The 23,288-nt window shown below is 53.3% G+C and overlaps 2 protein-coding genes across 4 annotated transcripts in view; both read left to right on the top strand.

Annotated features, from left to right (window-relative positions):
* The window catches only part of ARIH2 (ariadne RBR E3 ubiquitin protein ligase 2), a 52,952-nt gene extending 50,610 nt beyond the window's left edge, over positions 1–2,342 (top strand). For all 3 annotated transcript variants that reach the window (XM_055343110.1, XM_055343111.1, XM_055343112.1), the window contains 2 exons: positions 1,014–1,097; positions 1,327–2,342. In XM_055343110.1, the coding sequence (XP_055199085.1) occupies positions 1,014–1,097; positions 1,327–1,398 (156 nt within the window). In that variant the 3' untranslated portion in view covers positions 1,399–2,342. The remainder of the gene's footprint in view (positions 1–1,013; positions 1,098–1,326) is intronic.
* A 6,160-nt stretch (positions 2,343–8,502) lies between these two features.
* On the top strand, positions 8,503–23,168 carry P4HTM (prolyl 4-hydroxylase, transmembrane). Its single transcript, XM_055343271.1, has 9 exons — positions 8,503–8,846; positions 9,040–9,121; positions 17,400–17,590; positions 18,391–18,487; positions 20,211–20,373; positions 20,930–21,115; positions 21,824–21,914; positions 22,123–22,246; positions 22,736–23,168. The coding sequence occupies exons 1-9, from the start codon at positions 8,511–8,513 to the stop codon at positions 22,954–22,956; spliced, it is 1,491 nt and encodes a 496-aa protein (XP_055199246.1). The 5' UTR covers positions 8,503–8,510; the 3' UTR covers positions 22,957–23,168.
* Positions 23,169–23,288: the final 120 nt, after the last annotated feature.

Here is a 23,288-nt window from a genome sequence, read left to right as displayed (position 1 = left end):
CCCAGCATATGCATTCCTAAATTTTAGTGGACTTTTTAACATCTTTGTTTAATTCTTTATCTTAGATATGGGCTGTTGGCCCTGATTATAAAGTAATTCATATTATTGTTTAAATGTTGAAGAACAAAGAAAAACATTGACATCATCCATAACCTCACCAGAAAGACATGGCCACTGTTAGCATTTTTCTGCCTTTTAACATTATTCCTATGTTTAATGTTAATTATATGCATGATATTCTTTTATTGTTGCAGTGGTCCTTATTTACCAGATTAGTAAATACCTTTTTTAAAAAAAAAAAAAGGATTTATTTATTTATTCATGAGAGACACAGAGAGAGAGAGGCAGAGGCACAGGCAGAGGGAGAAGCAGGCTCCATGCAGGGAGCCTGACGTGGGACTCTATCCTAGGTCTCCAGGATCAGGCCCTGGGCTGAAGGCGGTGCTAAACCGCTGAGCCACCCGGGCTCCCTAGTAAATACCATTTTTAAAAAGTACATAAGTATTTCATTATATGGTTATACCATCAGCTGGGGCATTCATTGTTTCTCTTTTGCATTATTATAAATAAGATATTGAGAAACATTTTGTGTATAATTGTACAATGGATGTACAATTACTAAGTCAAGTGGTTTGAATATTTTTAAGACTTGATTTTCAAAAGGGCTGAACAAATGAAATATTCAGTGAATACCAGGTCTGTGAATATACTCTCTGACTAGTTTTCACAGCAACTATTTCACTGTATGTTAGGAATATTGTCTTCAGTGGCTGAAATTTTTCACCTTTTTTGGGGGGTGAGTTTGGCTGTACCCCCAAGTGACTGTACTCTTCAAGATGCCTTTTGATTGGGTTCTGGCTCTGGCTCCAGGAACTAGCACTGCTCTCTTAGGACAGTCTCAGGGTTGTCTGTAGCTCATGCGAGCCTGAGGTGCTGCGTCTGCCCCTCCCATCTGCAGGCCCTGCCCCGGCTGCAGCCCCTCTCCTTTTGACCCTCCTGCTCTGCCCATACAGTTTGAATACCAGCAGGCTCAGCTGGAGGCTGAGATCGAAAACCTGTCATGGAAAGTGGAGCGTGCAGACAGCTATGACAGAGGGGTAAGTGCTTGCCCCCTTCTTGGTCCCTCTGTTGCAGGCCAGGGAGGACTGGCATGTGAACAGAGGACAGGGTCGTTATGAGCATGTGGACTGGAAGCTGCTGTGGAGAAGGGTGGGAAGGGCAGTGCCTCTGATCCCTCGAAGCCCCTGATGTCGTGGGTGTGGCTGTGGCCGCTCCATGCTCTTGGGGACTGGGTCATGCAAGCACCATCTTGCTTCCCTGGTGCAGGACTTAGAGAACCAGATGCATATAGCAGAGCAACGGAGGAGAACCCTGCTGAAGGATTTCCATGACACCTAGATTGGGACTTGGACGTGCTGGAGTGAGGACGATGTGGCTGCGAGGCCTCCCGGCTGCTGAACTGCATGCTGCAGGCTCTGCCTTTCACCACCTCAGGCAACAGCCAGGGCCCCACTCCTGACAGACACTGGCCACACACCTCTTAGTCCATTTCTGTTTTCTTCTCATCTTTTCGCTTTTTGTTTCTACCAGGGTAGAGGCCATGTTGAGTTGGCCTCTTTTCAGGGCCTTTAATTCCCCCTGGATGGTTGTTGGGAGGGAGGGAAAGTTTTTTCTGAATGACTATTAATAGTATTAGATCATTACAACTTATGTAATTTTCAAAGGTTGTATAATTCTACAAAAAAAAAAAAAGGCAAACCATAGACTTACACAGAACCCTTTTTAAAAATAAATTGGCATTGGAGTGTTTTACCCTCTAGCTATTTTACTTAGAATGTAACATATGCTGCCTGCCCACCCTGCCTCAGAATGTCTCCTGCAAGAGGGCCCAGGGTGGTGGTCTCTGTTTTCCAGACTCTCATGTGTTTGGCTGCAGCTGGTGTCTCAAGGGAAGAGTGTGGGTAGCAGACAGTAGGGAACTGAGTTGGCCTGTGTAATGGGCATGGAGCACAGGGAATCGCAACATGCTTTCTGCCTGGTTCTTTGGGAGCCATTTGTGATCAGGTGCATCTGCCTTACCTTGAAGTGAGGATGTAATACAGAAAAGGGCCTTGTCACAAAGTGGTGTTGTGTCCGATGGCACTGTGTGTCTGTGGGCTCATCTTTCTTTCAGGTTTACCCAGGTCTGGCTACTGAGACCAGAGCCCATGGCAGAGCATATGTAGGTTTGTGGCCCTCCAGACCAGGGGACATGAGTTCAGCAGTGTTTTCTTTTGTCTCCTAAAAATAGAGATCTACTTTTAAAGGGAATTATTTCCCAAAATAAATTTGTTTTACCTTGGTCCCTGCTTTTGTGCCAGTGTTCCAGTGATGTAACTAACTAGGTTCACACACACACCTATCCATACCTAACATGGTCCTGCTACACTGTTCTCTGGTGAACTTCAGGGTCAAAGTTCAGCATGGCCCTCCCAAGGGCACAGGTCTTCTTGGCTCAGGGGCCTTGTTTGCACAAGTAGTTTTCATGTTATCTGGAATGTGTTCTGTGGTTGCTCTGGGGGCTGGGTGCTCTTGCCCCTGCCTGGCTCTAGCTGTTGGAGGACATCATCTCTGGGGTCTGGGAGTCTGAGGCCAGGAGGGTCCTTGGTCTGTGGTCCCAGCTACTATGCTAGAAGGGCTGACCAGGGGAGAGGGCCAGGTTTTGCATAGTTGAGTGCAAAGAAACAAGTAGTTTGGTGATATCCTGCCTGTTCTGAACCTGGTCCTGTGGGCCTTTTAAAAGTTATATCTGTGATTATTGGGGCTTTTGTGGCTTTGTTCATTGCCTCCATTCTGAGGCTAGCAGAGCTGTCTGTACCCAGTAGGGCCTCCTTGACCTCCTGAAAGAGTTGTTTGGGAGGTCTTGTGAATATTATGTCGGAAATTCTTTGATGTTCAGACATTTTCACCTCAGTCAGCAATTTCCTGGGTACCCTGTTAGCTATAAACTGAATCACTCTTGAAGACACAGGACAGCTGTGATTCTTGGGGTTGTGGGGTACACAGCTGGCTGCAGGCTCCCTGCCTCCACCCCACCACCCAGGTTTTGTCTCTTCCTGTCATCTGCAAGGGAGGGACTGTGGAGTGGAGTGGGAGAACAAGTTAGGAGTGCAGTGAATGGAACAGCAGGGAGCTCAGTGAAGGAGGATCCTGGCATCTGGAGCCTTTACCTCTCTATCTACTCCTTTCAGTGTCACCACCATGGCAGAGGCGGTGCAGCTCTGCGCCTTAAGTCACACCCTGGGCATCCCTGGGCATTTTTTGGACTGCATAGCTACCACATAGTGCACTTGTTCCCAGCTGTGGCCCCGAGCACTGGAGCTGTAGGAGGTTCTGTGCCCAGACTGTGGCCTGCAGCCCTTGACCTGTGGAGAACCTTTTGTGCCCCCGTGGCTATCCTTCGCCAGCATCATCAGGAAGATGGGAAAGGTCAGGCAGAGGTTTCTGCCCTACAAAGGATAGAAGATAAAGGAAGGCACAATGTTTTCATGAATTTACCATATATCTTTGTTTTCTTCAAAGAAAAAGTTGAGGCAACGTCATCTGCTCAATGTTGAGTGGTTTATTCAAAATAAAGTTTCTGATTATAAAGTTGCGTAGAGTCTTTCTTCCAAATTACCCCCTGAGCCTACACCCCAAGGGATTCTGGCCGGTGAGTACCAAATGAGGGCCTTCCTGGTGATCAGCCCCCTCCTCTAGAGAGCTGTGAAGGTCCCACTGAGACCCTCTGTTCTGCCTTTCTTTGGCTTTCTGAGGGCACCTGCGGAGGGAAGTGGAATATCCTGGCAGTTTTTGCTTTCCTCTCCCTCCCTGGGTTGCACGGCGTAACCATTCCCCCCACCACAAATAGATCCTGAGATAGTGGCGGAATAAATCCCCCCTGGGTCCTTCCAAAGCAGATGTGAACGCCTAGTGTGGGGGGGTGGCTTCAGAGGGGCTCTGGAGTTACAAGGATAGGACTCTAGACAGAAGCCTGAGTGTATAGAGTTTAATCCCAAGGATTGAGGACAGGAAATGGGAGTTTGGGTTCTTTTTTTTCTTTTTTTTTCTTTTTTTAGATTTTATTTATTCATGAGAGGCAGAGAGACACAGACAGGGAGAATCAGGCTCCATAGGGAGCCCGACATGGGACTTGATCCCCCAACTCCAGGATCACACCCTGAGCAGAAGGCAGACGTGCTTAACCGCTGAGCCACCCAGGCGTCCCAAGGGAGTTTGGGTTCTGATTGAGGGGGTCCACATTTGTGGTGGCAGCAACTTCAGTGATCGCTCAGGAGTGAAGGCTTTAAAGCTCTGGGAAGTATGTCTGGGGCCAGCAAGGTGAAAGAGGCCCTAGATACTACCAGTCTGAACTCCACAGCTGCTCATCCTTGGCCCTCTGGTGTGCCAAGCCCCATGCATGGCACCTGGGCATACAGTGGTATGCAAAGGGTCTATGGACACTACCCTCTCAGGGCCTCCAGAACATGAGCACAGATGGAATTGGTCACTAGTGAGTGTGTTCACTGAGGCAGCAAGGCCCAGGGTGAAGGGTCACTCCTGTTGATCATGGCCTTGGCACCATACCCTTGGGGATCTTAAAAATGAGCAAGAGGGATGCCTGGATGGCTCAGCAGTTAAGCTCTGCTTTTGGCTCAGGGCCTGATCCTGGAGTTCAGGGATCGAGTCCCACATCGGGCTTTCTGAGAGGAGCCTGCTTCTCCCTCTGCCTATGTCTCTGCCTCTCTCTGTGTGTCTCATGAATGAATAAAATCTTTTTTAAAAACCATGAACAAGAGGGATCCCTGGGTGGCGCAGCGGTTTGGCTCCTGCCTTTGGCCCAGGGCGCGATCCTGGAGACCCGGGATCGAGTCCCACATCGGGCTCCCAGTGCATGGAGCCTGCTTCTCCCTCTGCCTGTGTCTCTGCCTCTCTCTCTCTCTGTGACTATCATACATAAATAAATAAAAATTAAAAATAAAAATAAAAAAAATAAAAATAAAAACCACGAACAAGAGAAGATAACACATTCTAGCAAAGTCTAGAGGAGGGATTTTCCACGTAGTCTCCAAGGGTTTGTGCAACAATCAGAGTAGTGTCCCTATACTGGGCCCTATTTTGGGTACTGAGGACAGCTATTTGATCTTGGCTTGTTAGCCCAGTTTTAAGTCCCTACAAGACAGTCACAGTACACAAAATAGGAAGTAATTTGCCCAAGGTCACTGCTAGTAAAACAAATATTTGCTGTTAAAAACTGGAAATACGGGACACCTGGGTGGCTCAGCAGTTGAGCATCTGTCTTTTGCTCAGGGTGTGATCCTGGAGTCCCGGGATCAAGTCCCCCAGTTTCCCCACAGGCAGCCTGCTTCTCCCTCTGCCTATGTCTCTGCCTTTCTCTCTGTGTCTCTCATGAATAAATAAAATCTCTTTAAAAAAAACTGGAAATGTCCAATTTTTGTAATAGAGATTGGAACACTGTTTAGCCCAAGGCCCAGATGTGACTACATCAGCAGTTGAGGTGGGACTTCCCTGTGAGGTGAGCCAGCCTGAGGGTGACAAATCTTACGGCCCTTTTACTTTAAAAAAAAAAAACAATAAATTTAAAAATGGGGTGCCTGGCTGGCTCAGTTGGTAGAGCATGGGACTCTTCATCTCCAGGTCATGAGTTCAAGCCCCATATTGAGTGTGGAGCCTACTTTAAAAAAAGAAACCTTATGGCCCTTAGGTGGCAAAAGGGCCATAGGTTTTAAAAAGCCAAGTTCCAGTTTATGATGTGGTTTGAAATTCCCACAACTAACAGCAGGTGGAGCAGAACTAGACAATGAGCACACCCGCCCACCCCCTTCACCCCTAGTGCCCCGACAGTCTTGCCTTCTGTTGTCTAGTGATGGTTAGGGAAGGAATGGTGCATGGCCGTGGGCATAAGCAACTTGGATACAATAGATAGGAATATGGGAGAAAGGGATTCAGAAAAATAAGGAATATGAGGATTTTGTGGTGATCTAATTATAAATATTAAAAGGCTAAAGAGGAAATGGGTCTCAACCTTCATCCTTGGTAAAACTGTGGCTTGGTGGGTTGGTGTTTTTCACATTAAAGAACTTAGGAGATTAAAAAAAATAAAGACATTTAGGAAAGTAATACAATCCAGGGACAATTTACTTTGATTTAATTTACTTGCTTTGATTGTGCTATGCACTTGGAAGTGTGAGACTTCTGACCTAACTCGAGTGGATTAAGGACAAGCTGCAGGAAATTTGGACGCTCCTAAGCAGGTAATAGAATTTTTTTCCATTTGAATCAGGAACATTCCTTTTGTGAACATTCTCTTTTTTTTTTTTTTTTAAGATTTTATTTATTCGAGACCGAGAGAGAGAGAGGCAGAGACACAGGCAGAGGGAGAAGCAGGCTCCACACAGGGAGCCCGACGTGGGTCTCCAGGATCACACCCCGGACTGAAGGCGGCGATATACCACTGAGCCACCTGGGCTGCCCTCTTTTGTGATCATTCTGTGTTTGTATGTTATGTATGTGTTTTAGAATTCATTTCAAGGAGCAGGGGCCAGGTCCTTGCTGCCTCTCTATCTTTACCTCCATGCACAGAGTCCAGGCTCGCCTGATTACCTGCAGAGCTGTCAGTTCCACTCCATCTGAAGCAGAATGCTGGATCACTGATGGTGTTTGGTCAGCATCCCACCTTTGGCTGAACCATAACAATTCCCATTACCACCACCTCCACTTCTCCCTTAGAAATGTCCAGAATGTCTCCTTTGGTTGGGCAATGTTTCTCTGTAGTATCCTAAGGAGATTGACAAGATGGTCCCTGAGGGTAGCTGGATGATTGGATGTGCCAACGTGCTTGAGCACTGGTGAAACCTGTGATTGTGTGCAGAACCTCTGAGAGAAGGAGATGGGCTTGCCTTTGGATCCCCTCGCCTGCTCTATTGGGGAGACCAGAAAATGCAGACTCCACTTTCTTGGAAGAGAATGGGAGAGAGACATGTTAAGGTAAAGGGAAACCACTAGTGAGACCTGCCTCAGTGGTGCTGCTCTTGTCTGCATGTACACCTGGAGGGGTTGGCTTCTGCCCTGGAGCACATGCAGCTCTGAGGATAATCTAGCACTAGAAGAGCTGGGAGCATGAAAATGCCCAGGGCTTGGCACTTGGCCACTGGTATGTCCTCCCACCTCCATACCTGGTGGTAATCTGAGGGGACACCATCCTGAACGGGCCCAATCTTGTCTACTTTTCCTCTGAGGCAATGGTATCTCAATTATAGAATAGTCCCTTCCTAATAGAACAGTGCCTCTCTCCCTTTTCACCTGTGCCAGCTTTGAAGCAAGAAATGTTCCTGTGTGCCTAAGCACCAGAGCACTTGCTTCCATGTCTTGCAGGTTATTGTTAAGGGCTTGAGGTTCCTGATGCCAGAGCTCCTCCAGGAAGCCCTCTCTGATCACTCCAGCCTGGATCCCACTGTCCAGGACTGTATGCAACCCTGCACATCAGGCAGCTGCTTTTTTTTTTTTTTTAAGATTTTATTTATTCATGAGAGACACAGAGGCAGAGACATAGGCAAAGGGAGAAGCAGGCTCCCCGCAATGAGCCGGACGCGGGACTCCATCCTGGACCCCAGGATCATGCCCTGAGTCGAAGGCAGACGCTCAACTGCTGAGCCACCCAGGCGTCCCAGGCAGCGTCTTCTTAAGGTCTGACTCCTGTAGGCCTCCTTGTGAGGTGCACTGACCTATTTATTTATTCATGAGAAACAGAGAGAGAGAGAGAGAGAGGTAGAGAGAGAGGCAAGAGACACAGGCAGAGGGAGAAGCAGGCTCCATGCAGGGAGCCGGACGTGGGCTGAACGTGGTTCAGGATCAGGCCCCGGGCCGAAGGCGGCGCTAAACCGCTGAGCCCCCCGGGCCGCTCCAGTCCTGGCCTTCTACGCTGGCGAGCGACAGTGCCGAAAGCTGCGGGTCCTACACCATCACGTGTGCGGTCGTCGGCCTCCGCGGCAACCCCAAACCGCCGCATTGTTGAGTCATCTCTTGGCACTGCCGCGTCACTGCCACCCCACTCCCGGCAGCGAGAAAACGCAGATCATACTTTTTCGAGAAGAGGGAAGTGCATCTTAACCAGGGGACGGAGAAACTACTAATGGTGTTTCTACTGCACTTGTCAGCATCTACATTGAGGGGAGGAGGCGCGGCCGGCTTCTGCCCTGGGGGACGTGCGTCTCCTCCTGACAGTAACCGGCCCGGGAAGAGAAATTGCAGAGTGGCCCGGGGTCCAGGGCGCAAGGGAGACGGAGCGCGGCGCGGGGGCGGGGGCGGGCGCGGGGGCGGGCGCGGGGGCGGGCGCGGGCGGACGCAGCATCCCCAGGCACCGTCTCCTAGAGACCGCGGCGCGCGCCGTCTCCGCGGCGGTTGTCCAGGCGACGGCGCGGCGCGGGCATCCCCGCGGCCCCTCCCCTGGGCGTGCGCGCGACCTGGGCGCCATGGCGGCGGCGGCGGCGGCGGCCCCGAGGCCCGAGGCCGTGAGTCCGCAGTGGGCGCCGCCTGGACACGAGCGGACCGGGGCTGCGGCCGCGCTGGGCGACTGCGAGGACGCACCCGTCCGGCCGTTGTGCAAGCCCCGCGGCATCTGCTCGCGCGCCTACTTCCTGGTGCTGATGGTGTTCGTGCACCTGTACCTGGGCAACGTGCTGGCGTTGCTGCTCTTCGTGCACTACAGCAACGGCGACGAGAGCAGCGACCCCGGGCCCCAGCGCCGCGCCCAGGGCCCCGGGCCCGCGCCAACCCTGGGTCCCCTCACCCGGCTCGAGGGCATCAAGGTGAGGACCCTCGCCTCGCCGCGCCTCGCCGCGCCCCAGGCCCTCCCGGCCGACAGCCCACGACCTCCTGGCTCCTCCCTGCGTCTGCCCCGCGCGCAGCCCCGGCTCGTCGCGCTGCGGGCCCGGGCGCCCGTCCCCCGCTCGGGCGGCGCGGCCTGGGGCCCGAGCTGCCCGCGGTGCTCCCTTCCCTTAGGTGGGGCACGAGCGTAAGGTCCAGCTGGTCGCCGACAGGGATCACTTCATCCGAACCCTCAGCCTCAAGCCGCTGCTCTTCGGTAAGTCCGCCGGGCACTCCCGGGAGGGGCCAGGGGCTGCGGTTTGGGGGCGCCTGGAGGCTCATGTTGGCCACGTGACTTCTGTTTTGAAAATGGCTGCTTCAAAGTAGCTCTTTTTCTACCCAAAGGTTTCCCCAAGTGAATTACCACCCCCCACCTCCATAATAGGGTGACAGGACGACCTTTCCACACTCTCCTCTCCGACTCCTACTCTGCAGCGTATCTTCCATTACAGGGCTGGGCCTTATGACCGTGAGGCAGTTGTCTAAACACTTCATTGAAAACCACCTCTGGACACTGCCTGCCATCATTAATTCTGTCACATTCTGGAATTGGGGGAGGGTGGGAGAGACCGATGACCACGTCCGAGCTGATCACAGTGCCTCAGGAGGAATCTCACTGTCGAGGTGGGCCCTGTGGACTGGTGAGGTGTCCAATGCAGATAAACTGGCGTCCCCAGACCTGGCCCACTGGAGCACCAGCCTTAGCTACCAGCACTCTGGGGTTCTTAGGATGGAGTTGTGTTCAGCCATAAGTAGGCAAAACCTTCCATGGAGTGTGACCTCGTTTGAAACCAGCATCATAAGCTCACATTTTCTGAGCTCTGGTTATGTGCTAGGCTTCATATGATCATTTCAATTCATTCTTACAACCCCTCTGTAATCCCACCCTCAGGTTCCTCAGTGAGAAAGTGAGGCACAGAGACCTGTAGTTGCTTGGCCAGACTCCTACAGCTAGTACCCTGGCAAAGCTAGGATTAGAACCCAAGCAGCCTGCTGCTAGAGCCTGTACTCTGTAGCCAACATGCCAGCTCAGAAGACTCTGAAGTCCTTCAAAGACTACCAGAGTCAGCAAGGTGGAGTTCCCCAGACCCATGACCTTGCCCAGGATAGGTTTGCCCACCCAGCCCTGGATACCTAATTTCAGTGACACACTTACCTGCAGACCTTGGGCTGTTCCTGCCTGCTGGGGGATTGTGTGGGTTAGGGGCTTTAAGGAGAGGACTGGGGACCAAATTAGAGCATCTGAGCACATGCTATCACCCCTGGGGCAGAGGGCCCTGGTTGAGGATTATGGCTAGACCTATGAGAATGATTTCACGTGCATGCGGTGCAAGGAGAAATAGTTATTTTGGTCCTGTTGTGGGAGGGGCTCTAAAATATTGTTACTATTATTATTACTACTGCATAAGGTTGAAGTCTGTGCCATGCACTATTTTAAGTGCTGGGAAGACAGCTTTGAACAAAATAGGAAAAATAAAAACAAAACACCACCAACACACACACACACACACACCTAAAGCTGACATTCGAATAAGGAGGCAGACAATAAACAAACAAATGTGTATAGCATGTCAGATGGTGATAAGTGATTGCAGACAAATAAGATAGAATTTCAACTGTGGTTGAAACTCTCAACAGGGTGACCAAGGTAGGCGTCCCTGTGAAAGATATTTAAGTAAAGACCTCTAGGAGCTATGGGATCAAGCCAGGTGGCTGTCAGGAAAGGGTGATACAGGCAAAGGGAACAGCACTCACCCTTTTATTGCTACATGGCCATGAACAGACCTGTCTAAAGAGGTTGTGCTCTCAGTTTTCTGGGGACCTGTATGCACTTAATTCAGATATATGTTAGGTTAAAGGTTATGAGGCCATCACTGTCCCCTTCACCCCCTAACATGTAGCTGTTGCATCAAAGTCCTGCAGAGCAGAGAATGAGAAACCCAAACCCTGCAAATTACAGGCCGCAGGAGAGATGTGACATGAGGTAAACAGGTCTGGTTAAGCCGTCAGATGGGTCTGTGTACAAATTACAAAGCTCATGGCTGGGAGAATTGGGTGGCTGCAGCAAGAGCCTCCAGCTGTGGCTCCCATTTTCTCTCAAACGTTTACATTGACTTTGAGTCTGCTGGTGGACGGTGCGCCAGGTTTCACCCAGGGGTTCCTGGGGCTTGCCCCGTGGTGAAACAAGGTGAGCCACATGAAGAAAAGATCGCTGATTATAGGCAGTTCACTTGTGAGGCAGGGAGAGCACAGGGAGAGGATGTTGGAGGAGGAGCAGCCCCTGACTGCTGTGGTGCTGGATGGATCCAAAGAAGGAAGCCTTACCTCAAGAAGGAGCAGTGTTGGTCTTCTGTGGCTTCCTGTTTATTCATCTACTGCCGCCCTATACAGGCAGGGAGGCCAGGGATAATGGGCCTGCTGTGGGCCCTGCCACCTCTGCCTTGCTGCCCTTGGCTCCAGACCTGTGACTCTCAGCCTTGGGGGGGGGGGGGTGGGTGCCTGGGCTTGAGGGGTGGGTATTCAGGGTATAAGCTGGGGCAAGGGGAATGGGTTCTATTCCAGAGTGCCCACATCTGCAGGGGAGGGAGCCCCACCACTCCATGAGGAAGATCCCATGCAACCAGTCTCTCCCTTTGGGAAACATTCCCTGTTTCCCAAGTTTGTCCCTAAAGATCTGGGGCAAGTGGAACCTGGGCCACTCAGGCCCCACTGTGAGTGCTTGGCCCTATACCTGCTTGACTGTGGTAGGCATTTCACAAGGATTTGGACCATCAGAAGTCAGCTGAGGACTTCGTCCTGTTCAGTTCAGAAGAGAGGTGTTCCAGTTTTGAGTCATTGTCATCTCTCTGGGGACATTTCTGCCTTTCATGAGGCTCACTTCTTCCTCCATCCCATCCCCATTCTGTGTTTAAACAACAGATCAGTCTTACCACCCCCTTCCTTAAAAGTCTCCCAAGATTCCCCCTTCACCTCAGTTTCCTTTGGTCCCCTCATCTCCTGCTACCCCTTATTCACTTCCTGCTTTCCCCAAGCTCATGCTGCCTTGGGGCCTTTGGATGTGCCCTCCACCAGAAGGCTCAGACCTGGCTTTTCCCACAGAGGGTCTCTTCTGCTCCATTGGGCCTCTGTGCACACATCCCCTCCTCAGAGACCTGTCGTTACCTCAGACTGGTCTTCAGAGGTTCCCAGACACCTTTGCATCAGCCTGCTTGGTTTTCTTCTCAGCACTTAGCATCACTGGAGACTGTCTTCTCTATTTATTTGTCATTTGTACCCTTCCCTAAAGGTGAGCTGCGTGCAGGGGAGGCCTGATTTGTGCTGGCTGTGTAGCCAGCAGCCGGTGGAGTCGTGTCTACTCCTGGTCATGACTGGCTGGCTGGAGGGATTTACTGGGCACTCAGTCAGACCAGCACTGGTCTGCTTGCTCAGAGTGACCTCCCACCACCTGGGCAGGTGCCCTCTAATCTGGCTTTTCCTTCAAGAGCAGCAGGAGCACTTCCAGAAGGCCAAAAAGAGTTTTAGCCCATTTTCTTAACTAGTTATGGTAAATGAGTAATACAATACGGTACACAAAACAATTTATCTTAAAACCATGACTGCTTTATCATAGGATTTCCAAGTCAACTCAAGAAAACAATTAGGCAGTTACTTAAGACCACTGTGTTCTTGACAAACACCGGAGGCCCAGAAATAGGGAAAGAACTCTGTGTGTATATAAGTTCAGATTTGTAAGCAGCTTACTGTAGTTTTCTGCACGGACTTGTCCCCACCCCCTATGCTTTTCATGGGCCTGCAGCGTGATGGAACTAGGGACTCAGTAAAGGTCAGACAGATAAAATGGAGTCTGTGGGGCTTGATGAGCAGCATCCTGCCCAGGGTGAGCACAGGCTTTGCACCTGCCCTGAGACTACTTGGGCTGCTGGGGCTTGTGGGCATTAGCCAGGCTGTCATCCCAGGCCTGGGAAGGACAGAAAGGTGGTCTTGCGTACCCAGCACACACAGCTGCCAGAGAGCCAGCCTCCTTTGTGTCTGGGCAGGAAGGGACCCCTTAGCTGTGACCACCAAAGTGGGTTTCTGTCCTGCTTGGGCCTTTCCTGGGGTTTCTCTGGACTCTGGTCTGCAAATATCCATGAAGGGCAGAAGATAGAGGGTTTTATGGGTGTCCAGGGCAGCGCGTGCTTTGTGTGGCTGCTGCCAAGGCCGAGGCAGGCTCTCTCTGCCTGTATTAACCCCTGTTCTGGGCACTAGTGATGGTGCCACCTGTGCACAGCCAGTTGCAGATTCTGGTGGCCTTGGCTCCAAACATAGGCTGTGGTTACCAGCAACCAAGGTCCCTGCACTCCCCACTTAGCACATAGGTCCCAGCATGCCTTCCTCGCAAGACGTTGTGCACGCATATGGCATCCAGTTGCAGCCAGTGATGCAGAGTAGGGGCCAGTTGTACAGCAGGCGGTGGGCCTGTCTTCAGCACCTCTAGCCCGGAGTCCAGGTGGCAGTCTGAGAGACGAAAGGATGTCCCGTTGCATTGGGAGAGCCAACCTTCACTGCTGAATGGGATCAGAGGAGTGGGGTGATGCGCAGGGTCTCTAGGAGTACCCTCATTCCCTGCACCTGCTGAACCACACTCTTTGATGCTCTGCTCTTAATCAAGTCCTAGAGAAGAGCTGAAGTCTTGGCTGTCACCCTTCTAAGCAGATTTGTTGGGTGTGTTGTTTTTAGCAATGCCTCGTTTATTAAAGGCATTTATTTTGTAGCTCTAACCAGATAAAGCATTTGAGTGCCCCCTCTTTCATTTGTCTTACATCGAATTTGGAGCTGGAACAGAGGCACTTGTAAGGTGGGTGTAAGGGCTGCTGGGCACTAGGGGCTCACCAAAGTCGCTGGCACAGAGCACGTCCAGGACCTCGTTGGTGGAGCAGGCTTGGTGGAGCAGGCGTCCTGCAACTAACTCACAGTCCCTGCAGCTGGCCCACAGCACTGGGGGTGGGGGTGGGGGGAGGGCCTAGTGAGGCTCTGCTGGCAGGAGTTGGGGAGGGGCCACCAGCACGGGGGAGGGGGGGCCCTCTCACTGGCCCCCGGTCCTTCACTGTTTCTGAGACCTGCTCCTGTGGCCGGTTTCTCATCTCCCCTGCCAGCGAGACCCTGCGGGCAGTGGCTCGGGAGGGTGGGGCACTGCGGGTGGGTCCCCGGCTCCCAGGCCTTGCAGGGACTCACGTGGGCGGCCCAGGCGGGAGCCCTTGGAAACAGCAGCGACCGCAGACCCCGCAGACCACAGAGGCAGAGGCTGTGTTCAGCAGGGAAGCGGCTGCAGTGCAGGATGGCCCGCCAGGGGTAGCCGTAGCAGGCCATGGTGGGCCCTACAGCTGGCCTGAGGCCTATGACCCTGCGGAGGTGGGGGGAAGGATGGGGGCGACGGGGCGCTCAGGAGGACCGGGCTTCCTGGATGCCCCCCCTTTCGCGCTCCTGGTACTGAGGCAAGCCTGGGACTCTGCGGTTGCTGGGCAACGACACCTGGTCACCTAGCAACAGTTCTCAGCCCTGCATGTCCCTTAACAGTGCTTAGGTCTTAATGCACCCCCTCCACCCCTCCACCCCCGTCCTCCTGTGGCCTGTCTGCTTTCCAGCTTTCCAGCGCACCTCCCCCCTCCAGCTCGGGAGGACATCCAGTGCAGCAAAGAGGGGTGTATGCGAAGGGCCTTCACCCCCCATCTTGGAAGGAGAAAGCAGAGCCCTCCCTCTTGTCCTGGAAGACCTGCAGGAGACTGCAGTTTCTGGCCAGGGCTGGGGTTGGCAAAGAGCACAGAGGCCCGATCATTGGATTCTGAAGGAGCCCATTCTTGGTGCTACTGGCATGGTCACCCTGAGGCTCTGGGAAGGTCCCTCACTCTGCAGAGAAGGAACTGAACGAGCTGTGATTCATGAAGGAGGTTAGGCTGGGGAAGAGGAATCAGCCTTGTGATCTCTGAACTCTGGGAGAAAAGGCCCTCAGATGAGCTCCATCTCTTGCCAGGATCCCTTGAGCAGTTTCCACACTTCACTAGAGAGGAGCTTCCGACCCAAAGCAGCCTACCCATTAGCCATACTTTGACATTCAAGAGCCCTTGATGCTTTGAGGGTCCAGACCAAGGGTGCTCACCATTGATGGTCCCCTGCCTATGTCTCCTCTGTCCCATGGGCACCTGCTCCCCTGTGCCAGGAACACCCTGACAAGACAATCCTTCATCTTCATTTCCCTCCCTACCCCTGTCAGCACCCAGCCCTGAGAGGTACAACGCAATGGTTAGTGAACAGGCCCTGGCAGAGGAAAGGTCCCTCTGCTGTCACCCAGGAGCCCCCGTCCTACCTGTCAAGGCACACAGGAGCAAAGAGAGAGCAGAGGAAGAGGCGGGCATCAGAGTGGCACTCCATAGCCAGCAGGGGCAGCCAGCTGACTGACTGCTGGAGAGCCTTGGCTGCTGTGTCATGATCCAGCAAGTTGGGCAGCCGCATCTCTGTGTAGCCAATGTCATGGCACAGCACCGTGGCTTGGGGAATGGGCATGCACCGTGTGGGGCCTCAGGGAACCCCTGCTCCACTGACCCCCCACAGCACCGCCAGTGCCACTAACAGCCACAGCCCTTGATCCATCACCTGCTTTGTCTACCTTGATCTTCATGGGCTGAGGTTGAGGGCTTTATAGGTTTGTACCCTCACCCCAGGAGCCAGGTGCTGGGACCCCCCCCCCCCCCCCACCATTTGGTTAGGCCCCAGTGTGCTGGCCTGGGCTGTTTGCATTGGATTAGCACTCTGTAGGGGGCGTAGAGGTTGGTGGCACCTTTGGGCCTGTGGATTGCCAGCACTTAATAAACTGAAGAAACCTGGGCCTGTGTTTTTTCTTTTTCTGGTTTACTTTCCTTGTTTATTTATTTTTAAAGCTACCTAGGAGGTGACTGTTGATTAGCAGTTTGTTCTAACCCATTGTCCAGAGCACCTGGACCCCCCACCCTACCCCCAGGAGATGGCTCACACCCTTTCTGGGTTTGCTTGGTTGGGAGAGGGTCAAGCAGGCCTAGGTGGGGACCTTTGTCCTGCCCTCAGTGTCATCACATCTGAGTTATCTACCCAGGGAAGCTGAATATGGTTGTGAGCATGGACTTGAGTACAACAGCCTGGGTGGCCCTAGGCAAGTAGCTGATGTCTCTGTGCTGGGCATGCCTCGGGTAAGAAAGGCAAATCGAGGGGGCCTGGCTTTCTAGGGTGAATTTAAGGATTAAGGAGTTGATGACATGCTTAGGACAGGACACAGAGTCTGTGCCACCTAAGTGTGATCTGTGATAACCACTAAAACCCGTTCCTGGCTCTGGGCAGCCATTTTCCTTCCTTTTGGCAGTGCCTGGAACTTAATGCTGGGAGTCTAACCCTGAGAGGTGGTAGGCCACTCTGCGGTTCTGAGGGGTCACTGGCAGCAGGGCCCTGCCTCCAGTCACTTCCTCGGTGGGCTTCTTGTTCCCCAACTGAGGAAGTCCTCTCTCCCAGGAATGAGGGAATGATGCAGGGCCATGCTCCTGTCTAAGAGTGCCTGGGGCTCCTGGGGCCTGAGGCTCACTTTCCAGCTCGACCATGCTGCTTATGGAGCCTGTGTGGGGACATCCAGCCACTGGAGCCAAGCCCTAAGCCTGACTGGCCTTTACTTGGACTTAGAGGCATGACGTTTAGTGTACACTTGTTCCCAAAGCAGAGGATACCTGGGGGTTGGGACGCCTGGGTGGCTCAGCGGTTTAGTGCTGCCTTTGGCCCGGGGCGTGATCCTGGAGTCCCAGGATCAAGTCTCACGTCGGTCTCCCTGCGTGGAGCCTGCTTCTCCCTCTGCCTGTGTCTCTGCCTCTCTCTCTGTGTGTCTTTCATAAATAAATAAAAAACATAAACAAACAAACAAAAAAAAAAACACGGATACCTAGGGCATCTTCTCCGAGCATCTGCCAAAAGCCTAAGTGACCCCCACTGACAGATGTGCCAGCACTGGGCAGGTCAGCCCTAGGCAGATGGTCAGCGCCCACTTGTGCAGGAGAGTGGAGGGCAAGGACTGGCCTACAGCACTGAATGTTTCACACTTTGTTTTTATTTGATCAATACTGAAAAGCAAAAATGAAAGAAAAACCCAGTCACCATCACCCACTTTAAAATACGTACCCAGTCAGAAGTGGATGTCAACCCTCTGGCCTTCAGTCGCACTCCAAGGTGGTGAGCTTAGCTCTAGCAAGCTTCTCAGGGCTCCCCTGGGAAATGTGTGCTGTTGCATCAAAGACAAAAACCTGTGTTCCAAATGTAGGCCAACCTTTGCAGGATAACTCAATCCTGGGGTTAGAGTCCAGAGTAGAGGTAAAGGGGTGTGTGAAGTCCTGACATGATGATCAGCAGGGGACAGGAGTACCCCAGGAACTCGGCAGAGAGGAAGTTAATGGCTGCATCGGCACCCTGGCTCCGTCCTTGGCCTCACCCACCTCCTCTTCTGGCAGAAATCCCTGGCTTCCTGAGTGATGAGGAATGTCGGCTCATCATCCACCTGGCCCAGATGAAGGGGTTACAGCGCAGCCAGATTCTGCCTACCGAAGAATACGAGGAGGCAATGGGCACAATGCAGGTCAGCCAGCTGGACCTCTTCCGGCTGCTGGACCAGAACCGTGATGGTCGCCTGCAGCTCCGTGAGGTTGGGATCTGGGGACCTGGAGTAGGCACAGGGTGGGAGTGTCTAGAACTGTCTTTCTAGTGGCCTGCTCAGCCTTGGCCCCAAAAGTTAGGTGCCATCTCAGATCAGCTGGGGCATACCCAGTCCCAGAGGCCCCCTTTTCCTTCCCTGGAGAGCCCCTTGCTGGCCTGGGAACCCCAAAAGATGGTAGGAGAAACCCACCTGGGGGTGATGACATTATTGCCACAATTCCTGGTGTGCCATCTGTGGTCTGGATTCCTTGCTGCCATGGCTGGGGACCCCACAAAAATCATGGTGGAGGGGGTGGCAGGTCTTAGGGTAGCCAAAAGTCTGCATATCGCTTTTACATGGCCCTCACACCAGGCTTCTGACAGGTCTTGGCAGGGTGTAGAGTCCCTTACCTATACAGAGTGCCCCACTGAGCCTGGTCGTCTTGAAAAGCCCAGTGATCATGCCCTGGCCAGGCTTCCCCTTGGTGCCTGTTCGCATGCAAGCCCTAGGCCTTGGCCTCCCCTGTCTAACTTGGAGTATCTGAGTGGGTCACAGTCCCAACAGGGCCAGGAATGCCTGGCCATAGGTCTCTTAGCTATCCCAGGTCTCTTAGCCTCCTCCCCAGATGCCTATAGGCCTCTCTGCCTACCCTCCCTTTAGCTCAGGGACCTCAGGCTCTGTCCTGTGTCCTCAACCATACCCCGTCACCGGAACCCTTAGCCCTTACTGCAAGAACTGGGCAGCTGTCTGTGCTCTGGTGGCTCTTCATCACTGGGGCCACTCCACTGAGGGACCATCTTGTGCTTTAGGTCCTGGCCCAGACTCGCCTGGGAAATGGACGGTGGATGACTCCAGAGAACATTCAGGAGATGTACTCTGCGATCAAGGCTGACCCTGATGGTGATGGTGAGCTCATACCTCGCCACAGTTCTGTCCCTGGAAGCCTCCTGCCCCCTGTATACCCAACTTTTAGAGTAGCCAGAGATGAGGAGGCAAGGATCCAGCCTTGCTCTCACTCCTGGGTGGCTGAGTCCTCACATTTGCCTTGGTGACAGTCTAGAGGGCAGTTCTTGGAGGCCCTTTTGACCTCAACAGGTAGAGTCTAGGGTACAGGAAGAGAGTTGCTGGCTGGCAGAGGGCAGAGTAGGTACAGTAGGAGCAGAGGGCCAGTGAGGTCAGCTTGAGATTGGCCATTCATCCTGTTCCATCCACCTCTCTCCAGCCAGGCACAGGGTCTACCCCCGGAAGACACCCTCTCTAGTCTAAGATCTTGCCTTCTTCTTGCCTACCTAGAGTCCTGTGAACTGCTGGGGGTGGTTTGAGTAGGGGAGCTGTCATGCAAGTACCCTACTCTCCTTTGGTAATAACAACCAGGATGTTACTGAGGTGTAGTAATCACTCAGCTCTGGATGAGATGGGGAAGGTACAATAGTGAAATAGGACTTGGAAGAATGGTCCTGTGGCTGGTCAACCTAGAGTGAAGGATCTGCCCAAGACCTGTGGCTGGACGGGCATCATGCTGCTACTGCCCCTACGTACAGAGCTGGTGACAAGCTGACAGGCCTTGTGTTCCCTACTCTCAGAGAAATCTGGGCAAAACAGTAGAAAGTTTGTTCCTTAGAGGTGCGTGGGTGGCTGTTGGTTAAGCATCTGACTCTTGATCTCAGCTCAGGTCTTGATCTCAGGGTCATGAGTTCAAGCCCCATGCTGAGCTCCATGCTGGGGGCATGGAGCCTACCTAAAAAAAAGAAGAAAAAAAATGGGTTTCTCCTTTGGGTTGGCCAGGTTATAAATGGAACAGACACCAGCTATTCTTCCAGAACTCCAAGAAAGTGGAGCTTCTACTTTGTGGGTTGGCCAGGAACAGGGAGAGAGCGTTCTCATTTTGGGGAGTGGCCTGGCTTTCTTTGTTGAGCTAGCATGGTAACCCAGCAGACAAGACTGGCTAGCTAGCTAGATATATTCCATTCAGGTTTGGGACCTGCCCCAGATTAATCTCTAACATGGAAGGCCCTGGGTAGAAACCAGCACTGACTACTCTTTCTTCACCCTCTAGAGGACCAGAGAGTAGCCACTCTGTGCTTCAGATCCAGGCTGGAGGAGGGCCAGGGGCAGTCCTTGGCCTAGGGTCTTGGCCATATGATTCAAGCTTCGCTTGGCAATCCTGCTCTGGCCAATCTAGTAGGGGTTGGGATTTATTTATTTATTGTTTGTTTGTTTATTTATTTATTTGAGAGAAACGAGCTAGGGTGGGGGGGAGCAGCAGAGGGAGAGGGAGAAGCAGACTCCCCGCTGAGCAGGGTGCCTGATGCAGGACTGGATTCCCAAATCCTGGGATCATGACCTGAGCTAGAGGCAGATGCTTAACCGACTGAGCCACCCCAGTGCCTAGGGGTTGGGCTTCTTCCTTTGGGGGACCAAATCAGGGTTTAACTGAGGAAGTGAACTTCCCTAGGTCTTCATAGGGCCTGATGTGACAGAAGCCAGGTTCATCTGACCCAGGAGTTCAGGATGGGGGACAGGTGCACTGCCCTTGGTGCCTGAAGCCAGGGGTAGATAGGATGGTGCAGCCTGCCACCGTGGCCTCCATATATGGGTTTGCGGGCACTGATGATGGCGCCCCATGCAGGAGTGCTGAGCCTGCAGGAGTTCTCTGACATGGACCTTCGAGACTTCCACAAGTACATGAGGAACCACAAGGCAGCCTCCAGCGAGCTGGTGCGGAACAGCCACCATACGTGGCTCTACCAGGGCGAAGGTGCCCACCACGTCATGCGTGCCATCCGCCAGAGGTGAGCACCGCAGCAGGAGCAGGTCCTGTGGGGCCCACACAGAAGTTCTTGGTTGGGGCCAAGGGGACAGACTTGGTTAGCCAACTCAGGATTAAGTTCTACTTGTTAGACTGGGATTAGGACCCATTAAAAGACAGGCAATTAACAAAGGCAAATTAACCCTAATTGTGGGCAAACAATATACATTTGGGATTAGAAGTAGATTGCAATGTTTGTTTTTCACTAATTAGAGAAATGACGTCTTATCTCTGTCCACAGGCCCCCCTGCCCTTGAGCAGCCAAGGGTTTTAGATAAGCAACCTCCTTCCTGGAGGGAGTGACCCCCACTCCCAGTTTAGTGGAAATCTCATCTTCCCTACCCAACGTGGTCTCTGGCATCCAGGGAGAAGGGCTCATGAGTAATCCCTTCCTGCTCCTACCGGGCTAGTCTGGGGTTGATGTCAGGGGCTTTCAGGGGAGTTGGGCAGGGGCAGAGCTGGTGGCAGGTCCGGGGTCTGGCTTCTCTAGGGCACCACCTTGCATGGGACTGCTCAGCTGAATGCCTGCTGTCCACCAGGGTGCTACGCCTCACCCGCCTGTCACCTGAAATCGTGGAGCTCAGTGAGCCACTGCAGGTTGTGCGGTATGGCGAGGGAGGCCACTACCATGCCCATGTGGACAGCGGGCCTGTGTACCCAGAGACCATCTGCTCCCATACCAAGCTGGTAGCCAATGAGTCTGTACCCTTCGAGACCTCCTGCCGGCAAGTACCTCCCACCTGGGGTGGCCTTCAACTCCCAGACTAGGCATTCCCATGACATAAACACAGCCCTGCCCTACCGGTATACCCCTGGTGTCAGGCCAGGGGAGCACTGGGCCATCCGTCTGAGGATACCCCATCTTTCCCCGCAGTTTGTTTACCAAGTGGCAGGAAAGGGGTGGCCAAACTAAGGTACCCACAGACAGTAGTAACACTTGTTCCCAGAGCTCTGAGGCATGGGGCAAGGCTGAGTCTCCAGCTTTTTTTGCCCCCCTCTCCCCTCAAGGAGGTCTTGATTCTCCTCCACTGCTGGAGGCTTCAGCTTCTCTCTTTGAAGCTTTGTCCCCCTTCCCTGCTGAGGCAGGGAGGCAGGTCGGCAGGTCTCTTCCCTTCATGTGACTGCTCTGGGTCAGCCCTTTCTACTCTCAACCAGCCCTCCTGCATGGTTGTGCTGCTTCTGCTCGCATACCTTTCCCTGCCAGCCATGCAATTTAGCGAAGTGCACCTGTGATCACACAAAACATTCTGACATATAGAAAGAGACTGGGTTTGTGGGAGGAAGGACTGGCTTAGGGACATCTTGGCACTGATGTGCAGTGTTACTGATCTCAGCCTGCCCCTCTTGCCCTTGGGAACCTGGGCAGCTTATCCTGCCCACAGGTAAGCCCGTGGGAGTGTCCACAGCTGCTCAGCAGGCCCCCTGCCTTACAGCTACATGACAGTGCTGTTTTATTTGAACAACGTCACCGGTGGGGGCGAGACTGTCTTCCCTGTAGCAGACAACAGAACCTACGATGAAATGGTAAGGGCCAACCAGGCTGTTACTCTGGTGGGATGGCAGGGCCTTGGGCAGTCATAGTATATACCCCTCTAGACCTGGGATGATGCGCCTAAGTGATCCCCTGGGCACTTCTGACTGGTTTCCCTCTGGCCACTTTTGGCTTCCTGGCCCTGGCTCTTGGGCGTACAGTGGGGGCAGTTTGAGAACCCCAGCATCCTGCTGCCCACAGAGTCTGATTCAGGATGATGTTGATCTCCGTGACACCCGGAGGCATTGTGACAAGGGGAATCTGCGTGTCAAGCCCCGGCAGGGCACAGCAGTCTTCTGGTACAACTACCTGCCTGATGGACAAGGTGAGGGCCTGTGGCCAGGCCAAGGGTACCATGAGGGAAGCCTACCCAGCCCAGACAGCCACCCTGGTAGGATGTTTCTGGCACCCCTACAAATGTTCTTCTGTCCCTGGTGCCTCCCAAAGACCATCCTCAGTGACTTCAGGGGCACACACCTGTGTAGCCTCCTGGGTTACCTTGAGGTCTGTAATGGATTCCGTGATGCTCTAGCCTTCCAGCTCACTGGGGCTGGGGACACATCTGTCATTGACTCAGGCTGTGGACAGGACTAGGAGCAAGAAGGCTGGTTTCAGACCAGTAGTTTTGTCAGTGCATTAGTTGGAGAGAGATACCATGCCCCAAGGAGACCTTGGGGCCAGACTTTGCCCCTTCATGTGTGCGCAGCTGGGCCCACCCTGGCCATGCCCTTGGCCCCTATGAGGTCAAGCTCAGGTCAGCACAGCCTAGAGTCCCTCTGGTCCCCTCCTTTGCTCACACCATCCTCCTCTCTAGGTTGGGTGGGCGACGTGGATGACTACTCGCTGCACGGGGGCTGCCTGGTCACACGCGGCACTAAGTGGATTGCCAACAACTGGATCAATGTGGATCCCAGCCGGGCTCGGCAGGCACTGTTCCAGCAGGAGATGGCGCGCCTGGCCCGAGAAGGTGGCGCCGACTCCCAGCCAGAGTGGGCCGTGGACCGGGCGTACCGCGACGCGCGCGTGGAGCTCTGAGGGCAGGGCGGGCCTCAGCCCCCAGCCACAGGCCTCCTGCCGCCCCAGGTCGGGGGACCCGCCTTTCGCCTGTCCAGATGCAGGCCAAAGGCTCGGCCGATGTCTTGCCCCATCCCCGTCTCCAGCCGCGACTAGGGCACTGTTCCTATATTCGTGTTATTTATTGTGTACAGACCCATTATGCCCCCTCAAATAAAACTACACGGCTTTGAGCTGCTGGGCCGAGAAGGCGCAGGTGGGATGGGGGGAGGTAGACCGGGCCTGTAAGGACCCGCCGCAGCGCTCGGCGAGCCTCACGTCAGGGGGAGGGGCGAGGGCGCTTTCGCCAATGA

The sequence above is a fragment of the Nyctereutes procyonoides genome, unplaced genomic scaffold (assembly GCF_905146905.1).
Source record: "Nyctereutes procyonoides isolate TBG_1078 unplaced genomic scaffold, NYPRO_anot_genome, whole genome shotgun sequence".
NCBI classification, from domain to species: Eukaryota; Metazoa; Chordata; class Mammalia; order Carnivora; family Canidae; genus Nyctereutes; species Nyctereutes procyonoides.
Note: the sequence above shows the minus strand (reverse complement) of the source record. Positions and strands in the feature narration are given on the sequence as shown.

Excerpts from the sequence above, each read along its gene's own strand:
- P4HTM (XM_055343271.1), top strand. The coding sequence starts at position 8,511 with ATGGCGGCGGCGGCGGCGGCGGCCCCGAGGCCCGAGGCCGTGAGTCCG. Across the intron at positions 18,488-20,210 it reads GGCTGACCCTGATGGTGATG|GAGTGCTGAGCCTGCAGGAG; the intron begins GTGAGCTCATAC and ends CGCCCCATGCAG. Across the intron at positions 20,374-20,929 it reads ATGCGTGCCATCCGCCAGAG|GGTGCTACGCCTCACCCGCC; the intron begins GTGAGCACCGCA and ends GCTGTCCACCAG.